The 19,871-nt window shown below is 53.2% G+C and overlaps 1 protein-coding gene across 1 annotated transcript in view; it reads left to right on the top strand.

Annotated features, from left to right (window-relative positions):
* The window catches only part of MROH7 (maestro heat like repeat family member 7), a gene marked incomplete at both ends in the record, with an annotated part of 41,582 nt that overhangs the window by 13,775 nt on the left and 7,936 nt on the right, over positions 1-19,871 (top strand). Inside the window, 13 exons of the mRNA XM_080655225.1 lie at positions 336-419; positions 1,339-1,418; positions 1,686-1,815; positions 3,580-3,675; positions 4,385-4,489; positions 4,702-4,837; positions 7,352-7,464; positions 7,776-7,958; positions 8,295-8,449; positions 10,823-10,961; positions 14,343-14,542; positions 17,589-17,726; positions 19,500-19,614. Of these exons, the coding sequence (XP_080511351.1) occupies positions 336-419; positions 1,339-1,418; positions 1,686-1,815; positions 3,580-3,675; positions 4,385-4,489; positions 4,702-4,837; positions 7,352-7,464; positions 7,776-7,958; positions 8,295-8,449; positions 10,823-10,961; positions 14,343-14,542; positions 17,589-17,726; positions 19,500-19,614 (1,674 nt within the window). The remainder of the gene's footprint in view (positions 1-335; positions 420-1,338; positions 1,419-1,685; positions 1,816-3,579; positions 3,676-4,384; positions 4,490-4,701; positions 4,838-7,351; positions 7,465-7,775; positions 7,959-8,294; positions 8,450-10,822; positions 10,962-14,342; positions 14,543-17,588; positions 17,727-19,499; positions 19,615-19,871) is intronic.

Genomic DNA, 19,871 nt, shown 5'->3' with positions numbered 1-19,871 from the left:
CCCTTCCTGTCCCCCCAGGTGCGACCTCTGCTCCCTTAGTTGACTGGTAAGGGGGGAGAGTTTAGCAGTTCCTCATATCTGTCCTCCCCCAAATGTTGTTCTTCAAGGATTATCCACACCCTCCTGCTGTCACCTTCTCAAATCTCACCCTGCCCCCCAGAAGTTCCCCTTGCAGTTTCTCATTTCTCTTGAGTGATGCTGGGGGCTGGCAGCTGGGGAGGAGAGGCTGGCATGCCTGCAGGTGGCGGGTGGCTAATGCAGGTGTAGGGACAGCCCCTGAAAGCCGGGTTCAGTGTGGCTCTCACCCTGTGGCTTTGCCCTCTGCTGCCCCCGAGGTCGAGAATGCCGTCACCCTCCAGAAGAGCCAGGATGTGCCGGAAGGTGAAGGAGAGAAGAAGACCATGATGAAGAAGATGATGGTGTGGGAGCCGCATCCGATCTGTGGCATTGGGGTGGGGAGGGAGCGGAAGTCCTGAGTCCACCCGCTGATGAGATGGGGGCTGAGGTGGTGAGAGGACAGATGAGGAGGCAGGAACTTGGACTTGAGTCCCAGCTGCACCCCTACCTGCCCTCTGCCTATCTAGAGGGAGCTCAGGCAAGTCATTTCCCTTCTCTGAGCCTCACTCTTCTCATCCTGATAATACCCGAGTCACTGCTTGTTGGGAGGACACAAGCCAATGGTTAGTTCCCTGGAAACATTATACACCCGGGAGCAGTTATTATTTAATACCAGCAATTCCTCCTGGTGGGGAGGGAGTTTCCTTGCCATTTTGCAAAATACAATCACTTCTCAGTTATCCACAGAATGGACTGGGTGGGGGTAACCACGGAGGTTTCCCAAATTGCATTTAGCTTTGGGTCCCTTAAAGAGAGAAAACATCCTTGCCCTTGGTACCTTCGTTTAACTAGCATCGGTTGCGCACCTATTGTGTGCAGGTACTAGATCAAAAGGGAGACGTCCTTAGACCATCTTTAAAGGAGTTCAACTGGGTTTCTTTCAGGAGCCCTTCACTGTGTTTTTGCTTTGGGCCAGTCCATGATTTAAATATACCTCCCCACAATGAGGCTTCAGAAACTGTTCTTGCTGAGCCCCCATGCTTGTGGCTAAGTGGATTTCTGGGTGCAGCTGGTTAGAGCAGGGGTGTTTTTGGTGGTGTCGAACTGAGCGCACAGGGCAGTGAGCAGGCTCCCCTCACGGGAGGCCTATGGGAGTGGAGGCGGGGAGTTCTGCCCAGGCGAGGGGCTCTGCTGCCCGCTCCTTGTAAGGAGGGTGGCCGCGACCCTGTGGTCTGCAGCGGCCTGCCCCCCTCATCGGCCCAACTGTGGTCCCCTGTCCAGAGGCAGATCCAGGAGGAGCCGCTGGATTCCCTCTCCAGCTCCGTCCGTCAGCAGGCCATGGAGACCCTGACGCAGCTGAGGTGTCCACACCCCCTCCCCACCCCCATGCCCTTCTTCCCATGGGCTCTGCCTCTCTCTTTTGGGGCCTCTCTGCTGCGCCCCAACCCCACTCCCATGTCTTCTCCTCTCCCCTTGCCCAGTCCCTCCTCGCCCACCTCATCTTTGTGGGTCTGAATCTCAGGCCCACCCCTACACCTCCATCATCCCAGCCCTGCCTTCCCAGCCCCAGCCTCTGGGCGCAGGGCCCCCACCTCACTCCACGCCTTTGCTTTCTGTCTCTTCACCAGCCACACCCAGCCGGCCCTGGGTGTTCGGGAGCGGTCCGAGCTGGTGAACACGTGCGTGAGGAGTGTGTTCTCCCTGCCCTCTGTGCAGGCCATGCAGGAGAAAGATGAGGCCAAGGCTGAGAGCATACAGGTGAGCGGGGCCCTCCCCACCAGGTGCTGGGCTGCCTAGGGTCCTCAGAGTGAGGCACATTCCAGGTGATGAGGATGTCCACCCTCCTGCTCAAGCTGCGGGGCCTTGGGGCAGTTTGCTGACCCTCTCTTGGCCTGAGAGGGATGTTTGGTGAATGAATGAATCTTTGGAATAGGGATCAACCCCTCCTCTGGAGTGTTCTGTCCACTTCTGGGCCTGGCCCTGCCCTGCCCTATGAGAGGGATGTGGGCAGATGCTGGCCTGGCCAGAGGAGGTGGCCAGGATTGAGAGGAGGAGGGCTGAGGACTGGGCCATGACGAAGAAAGACTGGGCTGAGGCCTGGAGAAGTAGAACCTCCAGGAGCCCATTCCCATGAGCATCTTTAAACCTCTGCAGGGCTGTCCTAGGAGGCGTGGGCAGAGGTGACCCTCAGGGTAGGATGTAGGGTCAGTGGGGGAAGTTAAAGGAAAGGCATTTCAGCTCAGGGTAAGGCACATTCATTCATCCTTTCGTCCATCAAATATTAACCGAGGGCCTACTCCTGAAGTGCAGGTGTGAGATTCAGTAGGGGCAAGGGCAGGGGGGAGATAGACATGATCAGGGAATCTTACAATTAATGCAAAATTACAGCACCAGCAAATGTTGCAAGCAAGAAGTACTTGGTGCTGTAAGAGTCCAGAATGGGGGAACCTGGCCTAGATGGGGGTCAGGGGTCATGGTGCTGGAGCTGAGGTTAAAGAAGAGCTAATTAGCCAAAGGGAATGGGGCTGGCACACCAGGCAGAGGGAACAGCCTGTGCAGAGGCCTGAGGACAGAGAGAACATGGTGTCTGCAAGGGTGACACTGAGGCCTTGTGGCTGGAGCCCGGAGGGCCAGGCTAGAGTGCTGGGAAGGAAGGCAAGAGAGCTGTGGGAGCCAGACCAGGTGGCAGTAGGAGGGCTCTGAGTTCCAGAGGAGACCCAAAGGAAGGGTGGCTAATTAGGGGGTTTGGCGTGGGGGGTGGGAGGGGGAAGCAGTCCCCTTGTAGTACCATCCCTAGCCAGCAGAGGTCAGCACTGCACAGTGATAGGTTGCAGATGAGAGGGAAGGAGGAGGAAGTTGGCGAGTGAGGTTTGCTTGGTGGTTGCCTTGTAATCAGGAACAATGACAACATGAGAGACAGACACGGTGACTTGGCAGGACAAGGGAAGACAGGGGAGAGAGGGCCTTCCCAGCATGGCTCGAATCCACTGCTCAGCCTTGTGCATGTATAATGCACGCACTTACTAAAACAATTCCAGGGCTGTGGTGTGGCTGACAGAGGAGGCGCCTGGGCAGGGTAGAGATGGCCCCTGAAGAGGCGACTTGGAAAATCTACTTAGGTATAGGAATAGCAATTAAAAGAAGGATCAGAGACAATGATAAAGTTTATCTAGCTCTTACAGCTCTAGAGCATTTTCCCACCCACCCCTCATTTGTTGCTTACCTGGCCTATAGTAGATTCTCAGTAAATGATAAGTTTCTGCTTTCTCCCCCTTTAAAGTAAGAAGTGAATGGATAATAATTATCAATTTGTTGGTAAGGAAGCTGTAACCCATGGAGGGGAAGAAATGTGTCCAATATCATACATCAAGTTAGTCTCAGAGGAGGGACCAGAGAGCAGCTTTCCTGCTCGCCCCCCCCCTCCCTCCCAACACACACACACAGGGGTTGCCCGGGGCTGGGGTTTGCATGTTGTCATTGTTCAGGGGCCTCCTGGTGGCTTGGTCCTCCTCCTGTCCACAGATACTCTACCGCCAGACCGTGGATGCCCTGCAGACACTGCTCAACGCTCTCTTTGTTGAGGATCCCACTCCTGCTGGGCTGAAGAGCATTTTGGAGGTGTGGGGACGGGGAGGAGAGGAAGCAGAATTGGTTTAGGAGGGGGAGCGTGGGGGGGGGGGGGCGCTAGATCCAGAAGGAGTGATTTGACTTCCGGATGTCATCTTGTGCCAATGTTCTGCCTCCCTGTCTTTTACAGCCCATCCCAGACTCCTGCCCCTCCACCTCTCCCTATCTCTCATACTCCTGCTGCAGCTGCCCCCATATCTTTGCTGTCTCTATTATTGCCCTTGTCTTTCTTTTTTATCCTCATGACTCTCCATCTTTCATCTCTCTCCTCATTGGTCTTCCAGCCTCATTCTCAGCTTCTGAACCCATGAGTCCCTAAGCTTTAAGAAGAGGAGAAGAACTGTGGGGAGTGGTCTTTTTCTTTCTTTCTTTTTTTTTTTAATCCTCACTTGAGGCTATTTTTCCATTGATTTTTAGAGAGAGTGGAAGAGAGAGGGAAAGATAGAGAGAAATATCAATGTGAGAGAAACACATCAATTGGTTGCCTCCTGCACGTGCCCCAACCAGGGCCTGGGCCGGGAAGGAGTCTGCAACCGCGGTGTGTCCTTGACCGGAATCGAACCTGGGACTCTTTGGTCCTCAGGCCGATGCTCTATCCACTGAGGCTAGGGCGGGAGTGGTCTTTCTGCCCTCCCCAGAAGCTGGTCAATGGAGGCTGGCAGCCGACCTGTAGCTCTGAGTCTTGCCCTTGTCCTCACAGCCCCTGGGGCCCTGGATGAACTCTGGAAAGGCCCATGAACGAGCACGCGCTGTGAACAGCAATGTCTCTTTGTTGAACCATACGCTTCTCACCCTGCCTTTCTTTGTGAGTGTCCCCTGGGAGGCGGGGGGCCACTTCTGGGGAGAGTCTTCCCAGCTCTGAGGGTGCCTGTGCATCTGTCCAGAGATTACCAGGTGACCCTTACCACCCTCAGAGGGCTCTGCTATCAGGGACAGGTATTCCAGCTCCATTCACCATTTGCTGCATAGCATTATTGAACCTATCAGACTCAATCCCTAAGATTACAACGCAAACAGATGTCTTCGGGATTCCCTGCGCTGGGGCTTCTGCTGGGGAGACTCATCCTTCGCATCGGGGATCCTGAGGAGGACATTGGCCGGGAGGCTTTGGATGGCATCGCCGTCCTCTACACCATCCTCGAGCTCCAGAAACGTAAGCCTGGAGCACCTCCGAAGCAAGGCTTCTGTGAAGGCACTTGGCCAGGGACTTGCCTGGAGCTTTAGCTACAAGGCACTGGTGGGAGATCGTGGAGACCAGCAAAGGGTCTGATGGGGTCTGCAGAGGCACAAACACAGTCCCCACAGGACCAGGGGACAAAGGCTACAAACAAACCTATTTTGATTTAAGCATTCCTTCTATCTCAGCTTTTCCTCATCCTCCCGAGTTTAATTGGTGACTCGTTTTCACATTCCTATGGAACCATATATACTCAGGCATGCTAGCCCTAAATCTTGTTTCCTGGTCTGTCTTTCCCACTAGACTATAACCCCATTTGAGGGCAGGGCAAGGCTGTGTCTGGTTCACCACTGAATCCCCAAGGGCCGGCACATGGTGGGTGCTTAGTGATTATTTATTGAATGAACAGAAAACAGATTCTATCTTAGAATTGGGAGTGGTTAAAACCTGTTGGTGGAGAACATCCCTGGATTCAGCTTCAGGGAGCTAGTGATGCAGTATGGGCTGGCACAGGTGCCCCGATGGCACAGTATCACCTGTTCCTTGCATCCTTCTTTTTGCCATAGTCCCAACATTGCTCCAAACCAAGGGACCTGGGCATATGGTTTAAACTTCCCTGGCTCCGGAGGCAGAGTAACCTAGGTACAAGATCAGCTCTAGCCCTTCCTAGCTGTGTGACTGCAGACAAGTACTTCTCTCGTCTAGGCCTAGGTTTCCTCATCCATAAAAAAGGGTGCAGTAGGATATAACTTGCAAGATTTTTGAGAGCTTAAATGAGATCATATATGTAAGAGACCAGCTCAGTGCCACACATAGACATTTGTCCAATAGTTTTGTTTTCCCCATGCCTACAAGGATGATCAGTTTCAGCCTTTTGGGATCTGTCTGGCGTCCTTGCTTTTCTTGACCTCTAGCATTTGGGACAAAGATTTGGCTCCTGGGCGGTGTCCCCTGCTGCCCAGGAACCACTCAGACCTCCTGAGTGATGGGTGAAAGTGGTATAAGTCATGTCCATCATCAGCCTTAGGGGCAGGAATAGCATAGACCAAGTTAGTACACATGGCTAGAGTTGGCAAATGAAAGGGTAGGACACCCACTTAGCTGTGAGTTTCAGATAAACAATGAATAATTTGATTGACTATATATTTGAGATACACTTTCACTAAAAATTATTTGTTTACCTGAAATTCACATTTACCTGGGTATCCTGTATTTTATCTGACAACCTGAGGCCAAACCCACTCTGTTAGGTTCTCTAGGAGCAAAGTGGCTTGTCCAGGCCCCTTCCCCCTGTAGGAAGCAGCCAAGCTAGAATATGAACCTGCGTGTGCCTAATTCTAGGTCTCAAGCTCCTTCCCTTTACATACCACCCACACACTTGATCCATGTGGTCACTCCACCCTGACGGACCTTTCTTATGCCCATGTCTTGCCTATGCTGGGGGATCCAGGGAGGACCCAGGCCAGGCCATAGTAAGGGCTCAGAAAATGCACCTGAAATGTGTTTCCTTCAATAGAAAAAACAGAGCCATCATGTGCCAGAGACTATTCTAGGCCCTGGGACACAGCAGTGAAGACAAATATAAAATTAATGAATTAAAGAATCCTGTTGAGCTTGCCTCCTTGTTGTTAGGAGACAATAAAATAAAAAAGTAATGCATATAGTAAGTTAGATGATGATAAATCCTAAAGAAAAAAGGGCAGAAAGGGGGGTTGGGAATGCCAGGGGTAGGGCGATTGCCAATTAAAAGAGGTATTGCCACACACCCACCAGAATGACAAAAATGAAACATACAGACAGTACTCATGCTGGTGAGACGTGAAGCCACTGGAACTCTCGTGCACTGCGGGTGGGAGAACATGGTCCCCGCTGTGGAGAACTGTCAGTATCTCCTGACGTTGAACCTATGCCTGCCCCAACACATAGCAGTTTCTCTCCTAGCCACCCACCTAACAAATGTGTACGTTTATTCACTAAAAGGCATGGACTAGACATACTGGAATGTTCATAGCAGCACGATGCATAATAGCTGGAAACAACCCAAATGTCCCTCAGAAGCGGAACAGATACATAAATTGTAGTATATTCATACCATGGGAAACTATGCAGCACTGAGATGAATGAAGCAATACTGCTTGCAGTGGTGCCAATGAATCTCGCCCACATGATGTTGCGTGAAAGGCAGACATCAAGGATAACATGAGTCCATTCATAGAAGTCCAACAGCAAGGATGTCCAATCTGTGGGTGAAGGCAGAACCATGGTTCCCGGGTGCCGAGGGGAGAGCGGACCGGAAAGGGCACAAGAGGGGCTTCTGGGTGCTGATCGTGTTCTGTTTCTGGGTCTAGGCCCAGTTACATGGCTAGGCTGAGCCTTTGAAAGTGCATTAAGCTGGGTGCCTATGATGTATGCACTGCCTCCATCTACGTTTAACAAAACGTTTCAAAGGCGTGGTGGTTGGGCCTCACTGAGAAGGCCCTCTTCTTGCAGGAGCCAGAGATAAGAGGGAGACCAACAAGAAGGAACTGTATGAGAGCAACAAGCGGTTCCTGGGGCCCTACAACCCTGCCAGCCCATGCCAGAACATTCTGCGTGTCATCGCGGTACTGCGGGCTGCCCCTGCCCGGGGCCTTCCCGGGGATGCGGGAGAAGGGCAGCGCCCATGCCCAATGCCTTCCCCACCCCTCCCGTCTTTCCAGGTTCAAGTCCCCTTTCCAGGAAGCCTGCCCCGACCATGTGGGCCACGCTGAGTGCCCATGACCCCTCTGGCCTGTGCCACAGCATACGGGTCACATTGCCCCTGTTTTGTAGCTCCTCCCTGCTGACCTCTGCCCGTCTGGCGCATTTATGCAGCTGTGTACAGCTCATTCGGGGGCTGTCCACGTGCGCCTGCATCTCTGCGCCTTTGTTTCAGGAGTTTGGAGACTTCCTGGGGCCCCAGCAGGTAAAGGACCTGCTGCTAGCCGCCCTGGAAGGGCTGACAGGCGGCTCGGAGGTGGAGGCTCGGGGCAGAGACTCAGGGGAGATGATGCAGCTGGCCTCGGAGGTGACGCTCAGCTCAGTGCTGGAGTGGTACCGGCACAGGGCACTGGAGGTGGTAAGGCCCTGGGAGCAGGGGCTGGGCGGGGAGACCCCACAGGGCCCGCTCATCCCTCAGGCAGAGAGGGCTGGTGGTGGCTGAGTTCTAGGTGCTCCCAACTTGGGGCGAGAAAAAACTCACCCATGCGGTGTGGGGTGGAGGTGGGCAGTGAAGACAAAGGGGCTCACTTTCAGGGAAGGAGCAGGCATCTGCCCTCCCCATTTCTCTCTGTGTGCCCCTCGCCCCTGTCACTCTATCCTGTCACTCCTCTCCTCCTCCATCTCCCTGCCCCCACGCCTCCCTTTGCTTCCCATGGGCCTCCCCCTGCTCACGGCGCCCGCCCCTGTGCTCCAGATCCCGGAAATCATGCAGGCCATCTACGTGCAGCTGAGCCACATCCAGGAGCCCCGGGCCCGGGAGGTGGCCCTGCTGCCCATCTCTCTCCTGGCCAGCTCGTTCATGACCGAGGTCGTCGTGGCCCTGCTCATGTGCCCCCTCCCACTGGACAGGTACCAGTAAGGGGGGCTTGTCAGCCCCTACATCTCAGAGGGTCAAAGCAGCTTTCCCCCTCCCCGCCCCTCAGTCTGGGACTCTCCTTCTACCCAGAGGAGCCCCTTGCCCTTCCAGATGGCCCCTCCTCTGTGAGCTGTGGTGCTATGACAACCAGTAAGCACTTCCCAAGCACAGCTAGCTGACTTTGCTCAGTATTAATAGTGCAATAACCCCATTCTACAGATCAGGAAACTAAGGCTCAGGGGAAAGCTTTTTTTTTTTTTTTTATTGATTTCAGAAAAGAAGGGAGAGAGAGAGAGAGAGAGAGAGAGAGAGAGAGAGAGAGAGAGAGAAACTTCAATGATGAGAGAGAATCATTGATCAGCTGCCTCCTGCATACTGCCTACTGGGGATTGAGCCCATAAACCAGCCATATGCCCCGACTGGGAATCGAACCATAGGTCGACGCTCAACCACCAAGCCATGCCAGCCAGCCGGGAAGTTTCTGAGCTAGCAACAGAATGAGGACCTAAACTCAGATCTGACCAGCTCCGAGCCCAGAGCTCTTTAATGATGCCATAGGAAGGAAGCCTGGGAGACAGTCCTGACTCAGCCTTTAGCCGCTGTGTGGTCTTGGTACCCTGATGACCTCTCGGGGCTTAGTTTTCTCCCACAGGCAAAAGGAGGAAGCAATCCTTGCATTCCCATTCCACATGAGTGGTCGTGACAAGTAATGCAGCCAGCTGTGCTGAGTCCCTGCCGGGTCCGGGGCCTGTGCAGGAGGACGGTCCAGGCTCTCCGCCTCCAGGGAACAGGTGGCCTGATGGGCAGAGAGGACTGGGGCCAGATGTGAGCTTGTAGGCAGGAGACACCAGTCGGACTGCTCCAGCTGCTCAGCCCAGGAAATGCTCCCACACCTTGGAATGGCTAAAACAGGCAGAAAATGGGTGGTCCACATCATACGATGTTTGGTTGAGAATGAATGTAAAAGAATTGTGCGGAGCTATGCAAATGGGGCGTGCTTCTAAATAAGAGTTGGCGTCATTCATAGACACCAAAGACATCGGTGGTGTGGGCTGCATGACATAGGTCTGTTCTCCCACCTGCGAGAAGTGTGCCCTTCTGACCTCACTGCCCGCCAGAGCGTTTTCTTCTTGGCGCCACTAAACATTCGGACTCATGAGGCCGCCAGGGCCACGCTTGACTTAGGGTCGCTCAGGATATCCTAGTCGGAGGGGGAGTGTCAGGGGCTCCTCTTTGCAGGAAACCATGCAGCAGCCCATGAAGCCACCAGACAGCTGGAACAACATTTAAGGAGGCCCTTGCTCTCAGGTGCCAGGCCTGCACTTGTATGAGCCCGAGAGTGAGGGACTCCTTAAATTTTGTGCCCCAGATGCTTCACTTTCCTCACTTTACTCTTGACCTTGTGTCCAAGAGCTGGTCTCTTGGGCCTCTCAGGTGAAAGGTGCAGGAGCTGCCCTGGCTTAAATGTCTCTGGCCTCACAGGAACTAGTATTTCTTACAACAAATAACTCATAGACTTTGCTTTCCATGGTCCCCACAGGGACAAATCCAGTCACAAGAGTCCCTGCACCCCAGGAAGCGCAATGCTACGGCGTCCCCATCGGTTCTTATAGTTAATTTACAGTTCCTCCCAGCCCAGATGCAATTTACCAATTGGGTCATTTTTACCATAAGCAACGGTGCTTAGCAACATAGTTGACATACTGTCTTTATCAGGTTTCCAGGGGAACAGAGCTGGAAAATTAATGGAAGGTTCAACCTCATGCAGAAGCACTGGCCTCTCAATGCTTTCCAGTCCCCAGGATAGGTGTGTCCGCAGGCTGGTGCCGCCTGCACAGATGCCTTCCCCTGCCTGGTGGACTGCCTCCTAAGGGACAGGAGTGGGGGCTCCTGATGTGGCAAATGCAGGCTCCAGGCCCCAAAGGGCTTAGGCTTTGGAGACATCAGACCTGGTCACTTCATGACAATACAGCTCATTCGCTGTGTAGTCTTGGACTGGCGATTCCACCTCTCTGAGCTTCAACTCTGCATCTGTGAAATGGGAATAGCAACCCACCCTGAGGTCATTGTGAGAATCCAGTGACTCTGAATGGCTTAATATCTTGTTCACACCTGTAGCCCCAGAAATTTGCTTAGTGCCTGGCAGACAGCAGATGCTCAATATGTGCTGGAGTAATAACTTGCATATAAAGCACCTGGCATAATATCTAGGAAACCGGGTTTTCTATCACTATTAGCCCCTGCTTCACAGGGAGTGTTTTCTGGATCGTTCCAGAAATTTGCTGGCATGCTCATGGATACCATTGGAAGGCCGGGTGGGAGCCCTGCCCTGGTCCTCACTAAATATCCTACCCCTGACCCCCCAGCAATGGAGCCGAGATGTGGAGGCAGCTGATACTGGGCAAGCCCAGCTGTGATGTCCGAGAACTCCTGGACCTGCTCCTGACCAGCCTGAAGGAGAAGCCTGTCACCAAGAAGGGCAGGGCCTCCATCGTGCCCCTAGCGGTGAGACCTGCCTGCCTGCCCCTGCCCCTGCCCCTCCTGCCCCTGCTGGGCTTACCACACCCGGCTTCTCTTCTCGGCTTCTCCTGCCCTGCTCTGCTGGCAGCTAGTTGTGTGGCCTTGGGCAAGCCTCTGCCTCTGGGCTCTTGATTATGACCCACCGATGACAATGGTAGTGCCACTCACAGTCCCATCAGCATCCCGGGGTAGTGAACAGGAAATGACCGGGGATGGCAGACCTGCGTCTGAGAACCGGCGTTGCTATGTTACTTAGCAGGTCGCTGTACCTCGCTGAGGCTCCGTCTCTGCATCTATAAATGCAAAGACGAGTATCTGTCTTGCAGGTGGCTGTGAAGACTAAACAACTCATTCCTTCCTTTGGTGACACAAAACATTTACGCTCTTCTTGCTGCCAGGCTCAGAGCTCAGCCCTAGGAACACAGAGGGAAGGGGCTCCGACTGCAGGAAGGTCGCTGGCTCGAGAGACAGCTTCTCTCTGCCTCTATCACCGCTGCCCTGGTCTAAGGCAGCTGGGGAATATCCCTGCCCACTCCCTGCTCCTGCTCCCGCCCCTGCAATCTGTACTGCAGCCAAAAAATCTCTGAGAAATGCGCATCGGCTCTTCTCCGCCTCCTCAATGGCTTCCCATTGCCCTTGAGAGGAACACAGTGCCCCTACCCGTGCTGCAGGCCCCACCCCCCCACTGGCCTCACCACACTCCATGCTCCTCTTGCTTGTTCCAGCCTCACTGGTCCCGACCAGAATGTCATACATGCTATGCTATCTCCTGTCACAGGGCCTTTGCACATGTTGTTTCCTCTGCCTAGACTACTCTCCACCAAGCTAACTTCTATTCATTCCCTCAGCTCTCAACTCAAGCATCACCTCCTCAGGGCAGCCCTCCCCGATCTCCCTGACTAGATAAAACATGTGCATATTATACTTTGCATCACATACTTTATCTTGGGAGAATTTACCCCAGTTGTGATTTGACAGTAGTTGGAGGGGGTCATTCGATTAATCTGTGAGGTGCATGAAGATGAATAACTGAGCCTGTTTTGCTCACCATGATATCTCCAATGTCTAACATACACCTGGCACACAATAGACATTAAACATTTTTTGAACTGATATATTCAACTAATATTTATTGAGCATCTACTATGTGCCATGCACACTCATAAGCTCTGGGGATACAGCAGAGAGCAAGACATTCCGATGGAGGAAAGCAAACAAACAAAGATATGGGGAATGGAGGAGTGGTTGGCATTATCCTTTACAGAGAAAGATGCTCCCGCTGAGCAGTCCAGTCCATGTCTTGCCCAAGGTCACACAGGCGGGGAGCAGCGGTGCCAGGACTCACACCCAGATCTCCTGCCTTCAACCCTGTGCTTCACCCCTGATCTCTCTGCCTCTCCCCCAGCACTGAGTTCTGTGACCAAGCACCAGCACCCGTGCCTTCCCTGCCCTGGGCATTTATCCACTCCTCCTTCCGTCACTTCCCCCTCTTTATCCTTCATATTTACCTTGGTCAGTCACTTCCCCCTCTTTATCCTTCATATTTACCTTGGTCAGTCACTTCCCCCTCTTTATCCTTCATATTTACCTTGGTCAGTCACTTCCCCCTCTTTATCCTTCATATTTACCTTGGTCAGTCACTTCCCCCTCTTTATCCTCCATATTTACCTTGGTCAGTCACTTCCCCCTCTTTATCCTTCATATTTACCTTGGTCAGTCACTTCCCCCTCTTTATCCTCCATATTTACCTTGGTCAGTCACTTCCCCCTCTTTATCCTTCATATTTACCTTGGTCAGTCACTTCCCCCTCTTTATCCTCCATATTTACCTTGGTCAGTCACTTCCCCCTCTTTATCCTCCATATTTACCTTGGTCAGTCACTTCCCTCTCTTTATCCTTCATATTTACGTCTGTAAAATGGGTAGTAATAACTCCTGCCTGTCTGTCTTACCTGTTAAGAAGAGCGAGGTAGTGTATGTGAAGGGGTTACTTAAGCTGCGAATTACAAATAAGTGCCACTTATTGTTCTCATCTGGCCCACATTATGTCTTTTATTTCCACGGGAACAAGCCATGGGTTTTGGTGGCACAGATTTCAACCATTTCTTTTTTATTTTTTATTTTTTTTATTTTATTGATTTTTTACAGAGAGGAAGGGAGAGGGATAGAGAGTTAGAAACATCGATGAGAGAGAAACATTGATCAGCTGCCTCCTGCACACCTCCCACTGGGGATGTGCCCGCAATCAAGGTACATGCCCTTGACAGGAATTGAACCTGGGACCCTTGAGCCCGTAGGCTGACGCTCTATCCACTGAGCCAGACTGGTCAGGGCTCAACCATTTCTTTAGAAAGCATTCTCCCTTCTCCTCCATTCAATTCCCACCACACCTGTGAGCTGGCTGGAAGAGGACCATAACCTCACTTTATGGAGGATGAATTTGAGGCCTGAAGAGGGGCAGGGAGTGATGGAACCAGAATGGGCCATCAGGTCTCAGGACCCCAGCCCATCACTGCCCCCTCCCACCGCACATGGTCCTGCAAGTTAGAGAGGACTTGGTGGGCAGAGTGTGAGGGGTGGGCCCAATGTGAGAGGAGGGGCCGAGTGTGAGGGGTGGGCCCAATGTGAGAGGAGGGGCCGAGTGTGAGGGGTGGGCCCAGGCCTGGACCAGAGAGGACTGGTAGGTGAAGTTGGGAGGTGAGTGCAAATTGGGTCCTTGGGAACCTGGTGGGCCAAACACCAACAAAGTCAAGTTTCTGGGACTTGGGAAGGCTGGTGTGGGGGCAGGAGGGTGAGGCAGGTGGGTTTGGGGTGAGAGAGTCCAGGACTGTTCCTCCCTGCCTCTGCTCAAGGCTGGGGTTTGTTTTGGCTGCTGGCTATATGGGGAGGCAGCGGGGCAGTTTAATGGCCCAAAGTAAAGGGTCAGCTGGTGCCCCTCGCGGTCTGTGTGCCTGTGTTACAAAGAGGAAGAGACAGGGCAGCTACAGCCTTATCTCAAACCCTGGGCTCAAGACCCAGCTCTGCCCTCAAGGGGGTGACCTTGGGCAAGTCCCGTCCCCCATCTAGCTTGTCTCCTCACTGACAGTGCGAGTGATTGACACTCCACCTCCCAAGAGATGGGGTGGGATCCCTCCAGCAGGATCTTCCAGGGGTGTGAACGTCAAGCGGCAGGCTTTTGTTGTTACTCTGGTGCAGGGCTCGCCCAGAGAGCTGGGAGCCGGGTGAGGCTCGGAGGGAATCTGGGTTTTCCCAGGCTGGGCCAGAGTAGAGCAAAGATCCAGGTGTGACCTAGAGAAGCGGTGCATCCCCTGCCAGGGATGCCGAGGCAATGGGCAGGACGTCCCACCAGCCTCCCCTCTGCCCTCAGGCAGCCAGCGGCCTGTGCGAGCTCCTGTCGGTGAATAGCTGCCTGGGCCGTGTGAGGCGCATCTACCCCCAGCTGCTCCTGGCCCTGCTCATTCAGGTCCATTACCACATCGGCCTCAACCTGCCTCGCCGCCCGCCTTCCCAGCCTGGCCGCAAGGACATCAAGAAGAACGCACAGCCCCCCGTCTTCGAACCCGTGCGGTATGCTCCTGCCGTCTCTGGCCACGCAGCCTGGGCCCTTAGGAATTAGCCGATAGGAATTAGCTGTGGGGCTAGAAGAGAAAACAGAAGCACACTTTTGTGAAAGCCAGTCATTTGTCCAGCACCTGTCTGTGTGTCAGACTCTGCCCAGTGCTGGGCCCCAGGAGAACCGGCCCTCCCCCGGGGCTCACCGTGCCGTTCTCCTCTTTCCCCGGGGTTATTATCAGCATTAGGTTTGCATCCAAGACCCAACCATCGGATTTTAAATTATTAATCGAATAGGTAATATATGCACATAGTAAAAATCTCCAAAGACATTAAAAGTGAGCTTCCTTTCCTCCCCTCACCCAGTTACCTTCCCCAGGAGGACAGAGTTCTTCCTTGCCCTCCCAGAGGCGTGTGTGCAGAGATAAGCTCATAAGTTTATTTCTCTAGTTTTACACCAATGGGGCTGTGAACCTCACACAGGTGTGCATTTCTGCTTTTAGCATATGCTATATATTGGAGATCATTACATATACAGCTGCTCATTTAAAAATATATATATATTTGTATTGGTTTCAGAGAGGAAGGGAGAGAGAGAGAGAGAGAGAGAAACATCAATGATGAGAGAGCATCATTGATCAGCTGCATCCTGCACGCCCCCTACTGGGGATCGAGCTGCAACCCTGGCATGTGCCCTTGACCAGAATCGAACCTGGGACCCTTCATTCCGCAGGTCAACCCTCTAGCCACTGAGCCAAACCGGCTAGGGCACTGCTCATTATTTTTAACAACTGCATAATATTCCTGTGTAAAAAATGTCAATGTACCACAATTTATTTTACCAGGGTCCTCTTTTTTTGTTTAATTTTTAAAATAGATTTCAGAGAGGAAGGGAGAGGTAGAGAGAGATGGAAACATCAACGATGAGAGAGAATCATTGATTGGCTGCCTCCTGCATCCCCCACCCCTACTGGGGATGGAGCCTGTAACCTGGGCATGTGCCTTGACTGGGAATTGAACTGTGACCTCCTGGTTCATAGGTCGATGCTCAACCACTGAGCCACGCTGTCTGGGCAGGGTCCTCTTGATTTAGGCCCATTGCAACTACAAACAATGCTGCAGCAGTTTGCCTGTTCACATGTCTGTGTGCACACATGTGGCTGTCTCTGCAGGAGGAACTCCTGGCGGGGAATGGCTGCACCAGAGGGTTCCTGCATCTAAATATTAAGGTGGAGCAGCAATATGTGGGGGAAAGAGTGCTGGGCCATGAAGTGATGAAAGCAGAATTGGAATGCACCCTAAAACACCAGATTTGCCAAGCTGCTGCCCACAGAGGGCACTGCCTCCGGAGTGTCTGAGTGTCTATTTCCTCACACGTTGCCAGTACAATGTAGTAGAAAACATTTTTATCTTTGCCAATCTGAAACCTGGAAACAATGGTATTTTGCTGTAATTTTAGTTTGCAGGTGGCTCCTTCTGTTTCAGTTAAAGGTGCTAATGCTTGAAATGGAAGATATAACCTTCCTTCTCCAACAAAAATGTATAAATGTCAGCTTAGCCATCCAGCCAGTGCTGGGAGTTTCGGGCATGAGGGAGGAGGATGGATGGGAGAGTTGGGAGGGTGAGCCATAGGCTCTTAAGGTGGACAACGTCTGGGGCCTGCCTCCCTCTGTCCCTTCGTGTGTGTGTGTGTGTGTGTGTGTGTGTGCGCGCGCGCGTGTGACTTTACACTCCGGGGACATCGCTGGTGCAGCTGCCACTGAGTGCATGTTTCAAAGCTTTAGCACAGAGATTGCATGATTCTGAATGCCCTGGGTTCAGAAGCTTGAATTTTCACACTGGACTAATATTCATTACAAAACCAAAAATGTGAAAATTGAGCCAATTACCTGAGTTCCAAAATATTTGATGCTTCGTCTTGAATGATGAGAACCACCAGCTCCCAGTATCATTTAAGGTGTGTCCACACAACTGCATCATAAACTCTCTTTTTTATAATCCTCACCAGAGGATATTTTGTCCATTGATTTCTACAGAGAATGAAAGGGAGGGAGGAGGGGCAGAGAGTGAGAGAAACATCAATGATGTGAGAGAGACACATCGATAGGTTGCCTCCTGAAATTTGCCCTGACCCAGAAGAAGAACCTGCAACCAAGGTACATGCCCTTGACCAGCAATCCAACCCGTGACCCTTCGTTCCATGGGCTGACGCTCTAACCACTGACCAAACCAGCCAGGGCGCGTCATAAACTCTTAAAGCAAGGGTTTGGGTTTCTGGAGAACACTGTTTAAATGTAAACTTTATTCCACACATTGTCATTTTTTATTTTAATAAAGGTTTATACACACATGTAGATGTATATATATCCATATATATCCATACACATACACATAGCCATACAAATACACACACACATATATATACACATACATATACACACTATATATCTGTGAGCGCCTGGTGCTGTGCTGGGCGCACAGTAGGACGACTCCCTGGCAGTGTCCTCCAAGCTCATGCAGGGGTTTCAAAAGCACAGAGGCGGGGCCCAGCCTGGTCAGTCCACAGGTTGTACAAGCTCCCCAGGTCCTGTTGTGCATCTAGGTTTGGGACTCACTACTTAAGTGTCCCAATCAGATGAAGGACTCGGGGTTGGACAGGAGACTGTGTGTGTCCAAATGAGCAGACAGGACTGTCCCACAGAGCACCACACAGCCATGGGCTCCATAGGGGTGGAGGGCGAGCATGAGGCAGGGCCGGGAGGTAGGGAGCCCCAGCTCCGACTGCTCCTCCCACTGAAGAGGCCCCGGGAAAAGGGAGGGTAAAGCACCAGCTCAAAGGGAGGGAAACTGCTTCTGTTTTCTCTTGCTCTCACAGCTAATGATTGTTTGTACAAAAGCCACTCTTTGTGGATACACTGAGCACATTAGCCAACAAGTAGCGTGGCAGAGAGAAGCTCCTCTGGCTAAAATGGGAGCTGCCCGTGGAAGAGGCCTGGGCGGAGGGAGGCCCAGCGTGCTGGGAGCGGGGCGCCATGAGGTCTCAGCCCCCTTGTCTTGGCAGCTGGGTGGTCAAAGTGGTGAAAACCCTGCTGCTGAAGATGGGCTGCTCCTACGAGGCCACCTTTCTGGATGACCAGGGCGGCTGGGAGCTCATGGGGCAGGCGGAGCACCACCACCGAGGCGTGTCCCTGCTGGCCAGGTGAGGCCAGGGCCCCGGGCAGGGGTCGGAGGGAGGGGAGAGACCGCGGCTTCTTCAGACCGACAGACGTGGGTTTGTGTCTCTCTGGCAAACCAACCCCTCAGTCCACCACCTCTTCTCTAAAACCAGGAGAGCTTCGTCTGCCTCGCGGGTAGACGACACATATGTGAGGGACGGCACATGCTCTGCGGAGGCAACGTGGCTGCCACAGTGCCCGGCATCGCAGAGCACTGAGAGGTTTATGAAGCCCCTTGTCTCACTGCGTTATGATTCCTTCCCACACGAATGCAGAAAGGATGGGGCCGTCAAGTAGTTCGGAGTGTGGCCTTGGAGTTGGTTTGCCTGCGTCTGAACCCCCTTGCCATTCCCAGCTGTGACCCGGGCAGTCACTTCCCTGTGTCTCCGTTTCCCTTCATTAGTATGGAAATAATAACAGGACCCACACCAAGATCTGGGGGGAGGGTTAAATAAAGTACTTGGAACGGCACCTGGCATATGGTAAGAGCTCAACACAGGTGAGCTTTCACTATCCTTCTGCTGACTGGTGGGGCAGGAATGACTGATGCAGAGGAGGGTGCCAGAGAGGGACAGGTATGTACCCAGAGTCACACAGCCAGGAAGTGGCAGAGATGGGAAACGACCTGCTGACCCAGACCAGGGCTCTTCCCTGCCACCGCCTCCCCTGGGGTCAGGAGAGGGCCCCTGGATGTCAATGATGTGACCCCTGCGGGAACAGCCTGTCCCTCAACCCTGCACCAAATGCCCAGGATGGTGCTCTCCCGGGGTCTCAGGACACAGCACATTTATCGAGCACGTACTATGCGCAAGTTGGCATGCAGAGGGCCATGTGTATGTGGATTATTCCCTTTAATTCTCACCATGGCTGATGAAATGGCACTATTATTATCCCAGTGGGAAATAATACCCAGGAGGAAAGTGAGTCACAGAGAAGTTAAGTGACCTGCTCAAGTCACACAGCTAGTGGTGGGGCCAGGATTTGAACCCAGGCTGCCTCACTCCAGACTCTGCAGCGGCCACACTCTCGGACTCACTGGTGAATGGAGTGTAGAGCAGTGGTCCTCGGACTTGAGCGAGCCTCACAGGCATTCACAGGGCTTGTTGAAACGCTGAGTGCTGGGCCCCACCCCCAGAGTTTCTGATTCAGTCCATTTGGGGTGGGGCCTGAGAATGTGCATTTCCAGGGATGCTGATACTGCTGATCCAGGGGCCACACTTTGAGAAGCACTGACTTGGTACAATAAACAAGACAGCTGGAGTGGAGAGCCCCGGGTTGGGGCTCCAGCCCTGCCATTTCCCCAGCGCTGTGACCCTGAGCCTCTGTCTCCTTTTCTGTGAAAATGGGGATGTAATGGTAATCGGCCTTCGTGGTGAGGATCAAATGCAGCCACATGGGCACACATCAGGCTGCTGCCTGGGGCTCAGTGGGCGGGCCCTCACACTCTCTCCTGCTGTCTCCTCCTCCTAGACTGGTCCTGTGCAGTCGGGAGTCCTGAGCCTATCTGTCTTACTGATTTGCCCTGTGCTACTGGGCAAGACACTTTCCCACTCGAAGCCTCAGTTTCCCCATCTGTAAAACAAAGCAGTTAACCTAGATGGCCTCTGAGATGCTGTCCAGGTGGGAAACCTTGGGAGCACAGAACCCAGGTGACCTTGGTCTTGTCCATGGTTTCGAGGGTCATGGCCAGACCCCCACCGGCCGGTCTCCATGGGGCTGGAGAGCCTGAGGGACTGCCCCTCTGCCCCCAACCCCAGGGCCATGGTGCAATACTCCTGCCAGGAGCGGTGCCGCATCCTCTACCTGCTCATCCCGCTTCTGGAGCGAGGCGATGAGAAGCACAAGATCACGGCCACCGCCTTCTTCGTGGAGGTACCAACCGGGCCCTGGGTGCCGGTGGGGGCTGCTCCCAGGCCTCCCCCCGAGCCTAGGCCTCAGGTCACATTACTGGTCTTTTCTCCTGTGCAAACTGTGCTTAACCATGTACAGTTTTTGTGTGAGCATAGTTTCTCTTGAATATGATGAGCTCCCTCTTCCTTCCCTTCTCACCTCCTCTCTCCACTCCTTCACCCATTCCACTCTGCTCAGACCCCCCCTTAGTGCCCCAGGCAACCACCATCCTTTGCTGG

The sequence above is a fragment of the Plecotus auritus genome (genome assembly GCF_963455305.1).
Source record: "Plecotus auritus genome assembly, chromosome: 2".
Classification (NCBI taxonomy): domain Eukaryota; kingdom Metazoa; phylum Chordata; class Mammalia; order Chiroptera; family Vespertilionidae; genus Plecotus; species Plecotus auritus.
Note: the sequence above shows the minus strand (reverse complement) of the source record. Positions and strands in the feature narration are given on the sequence as shown.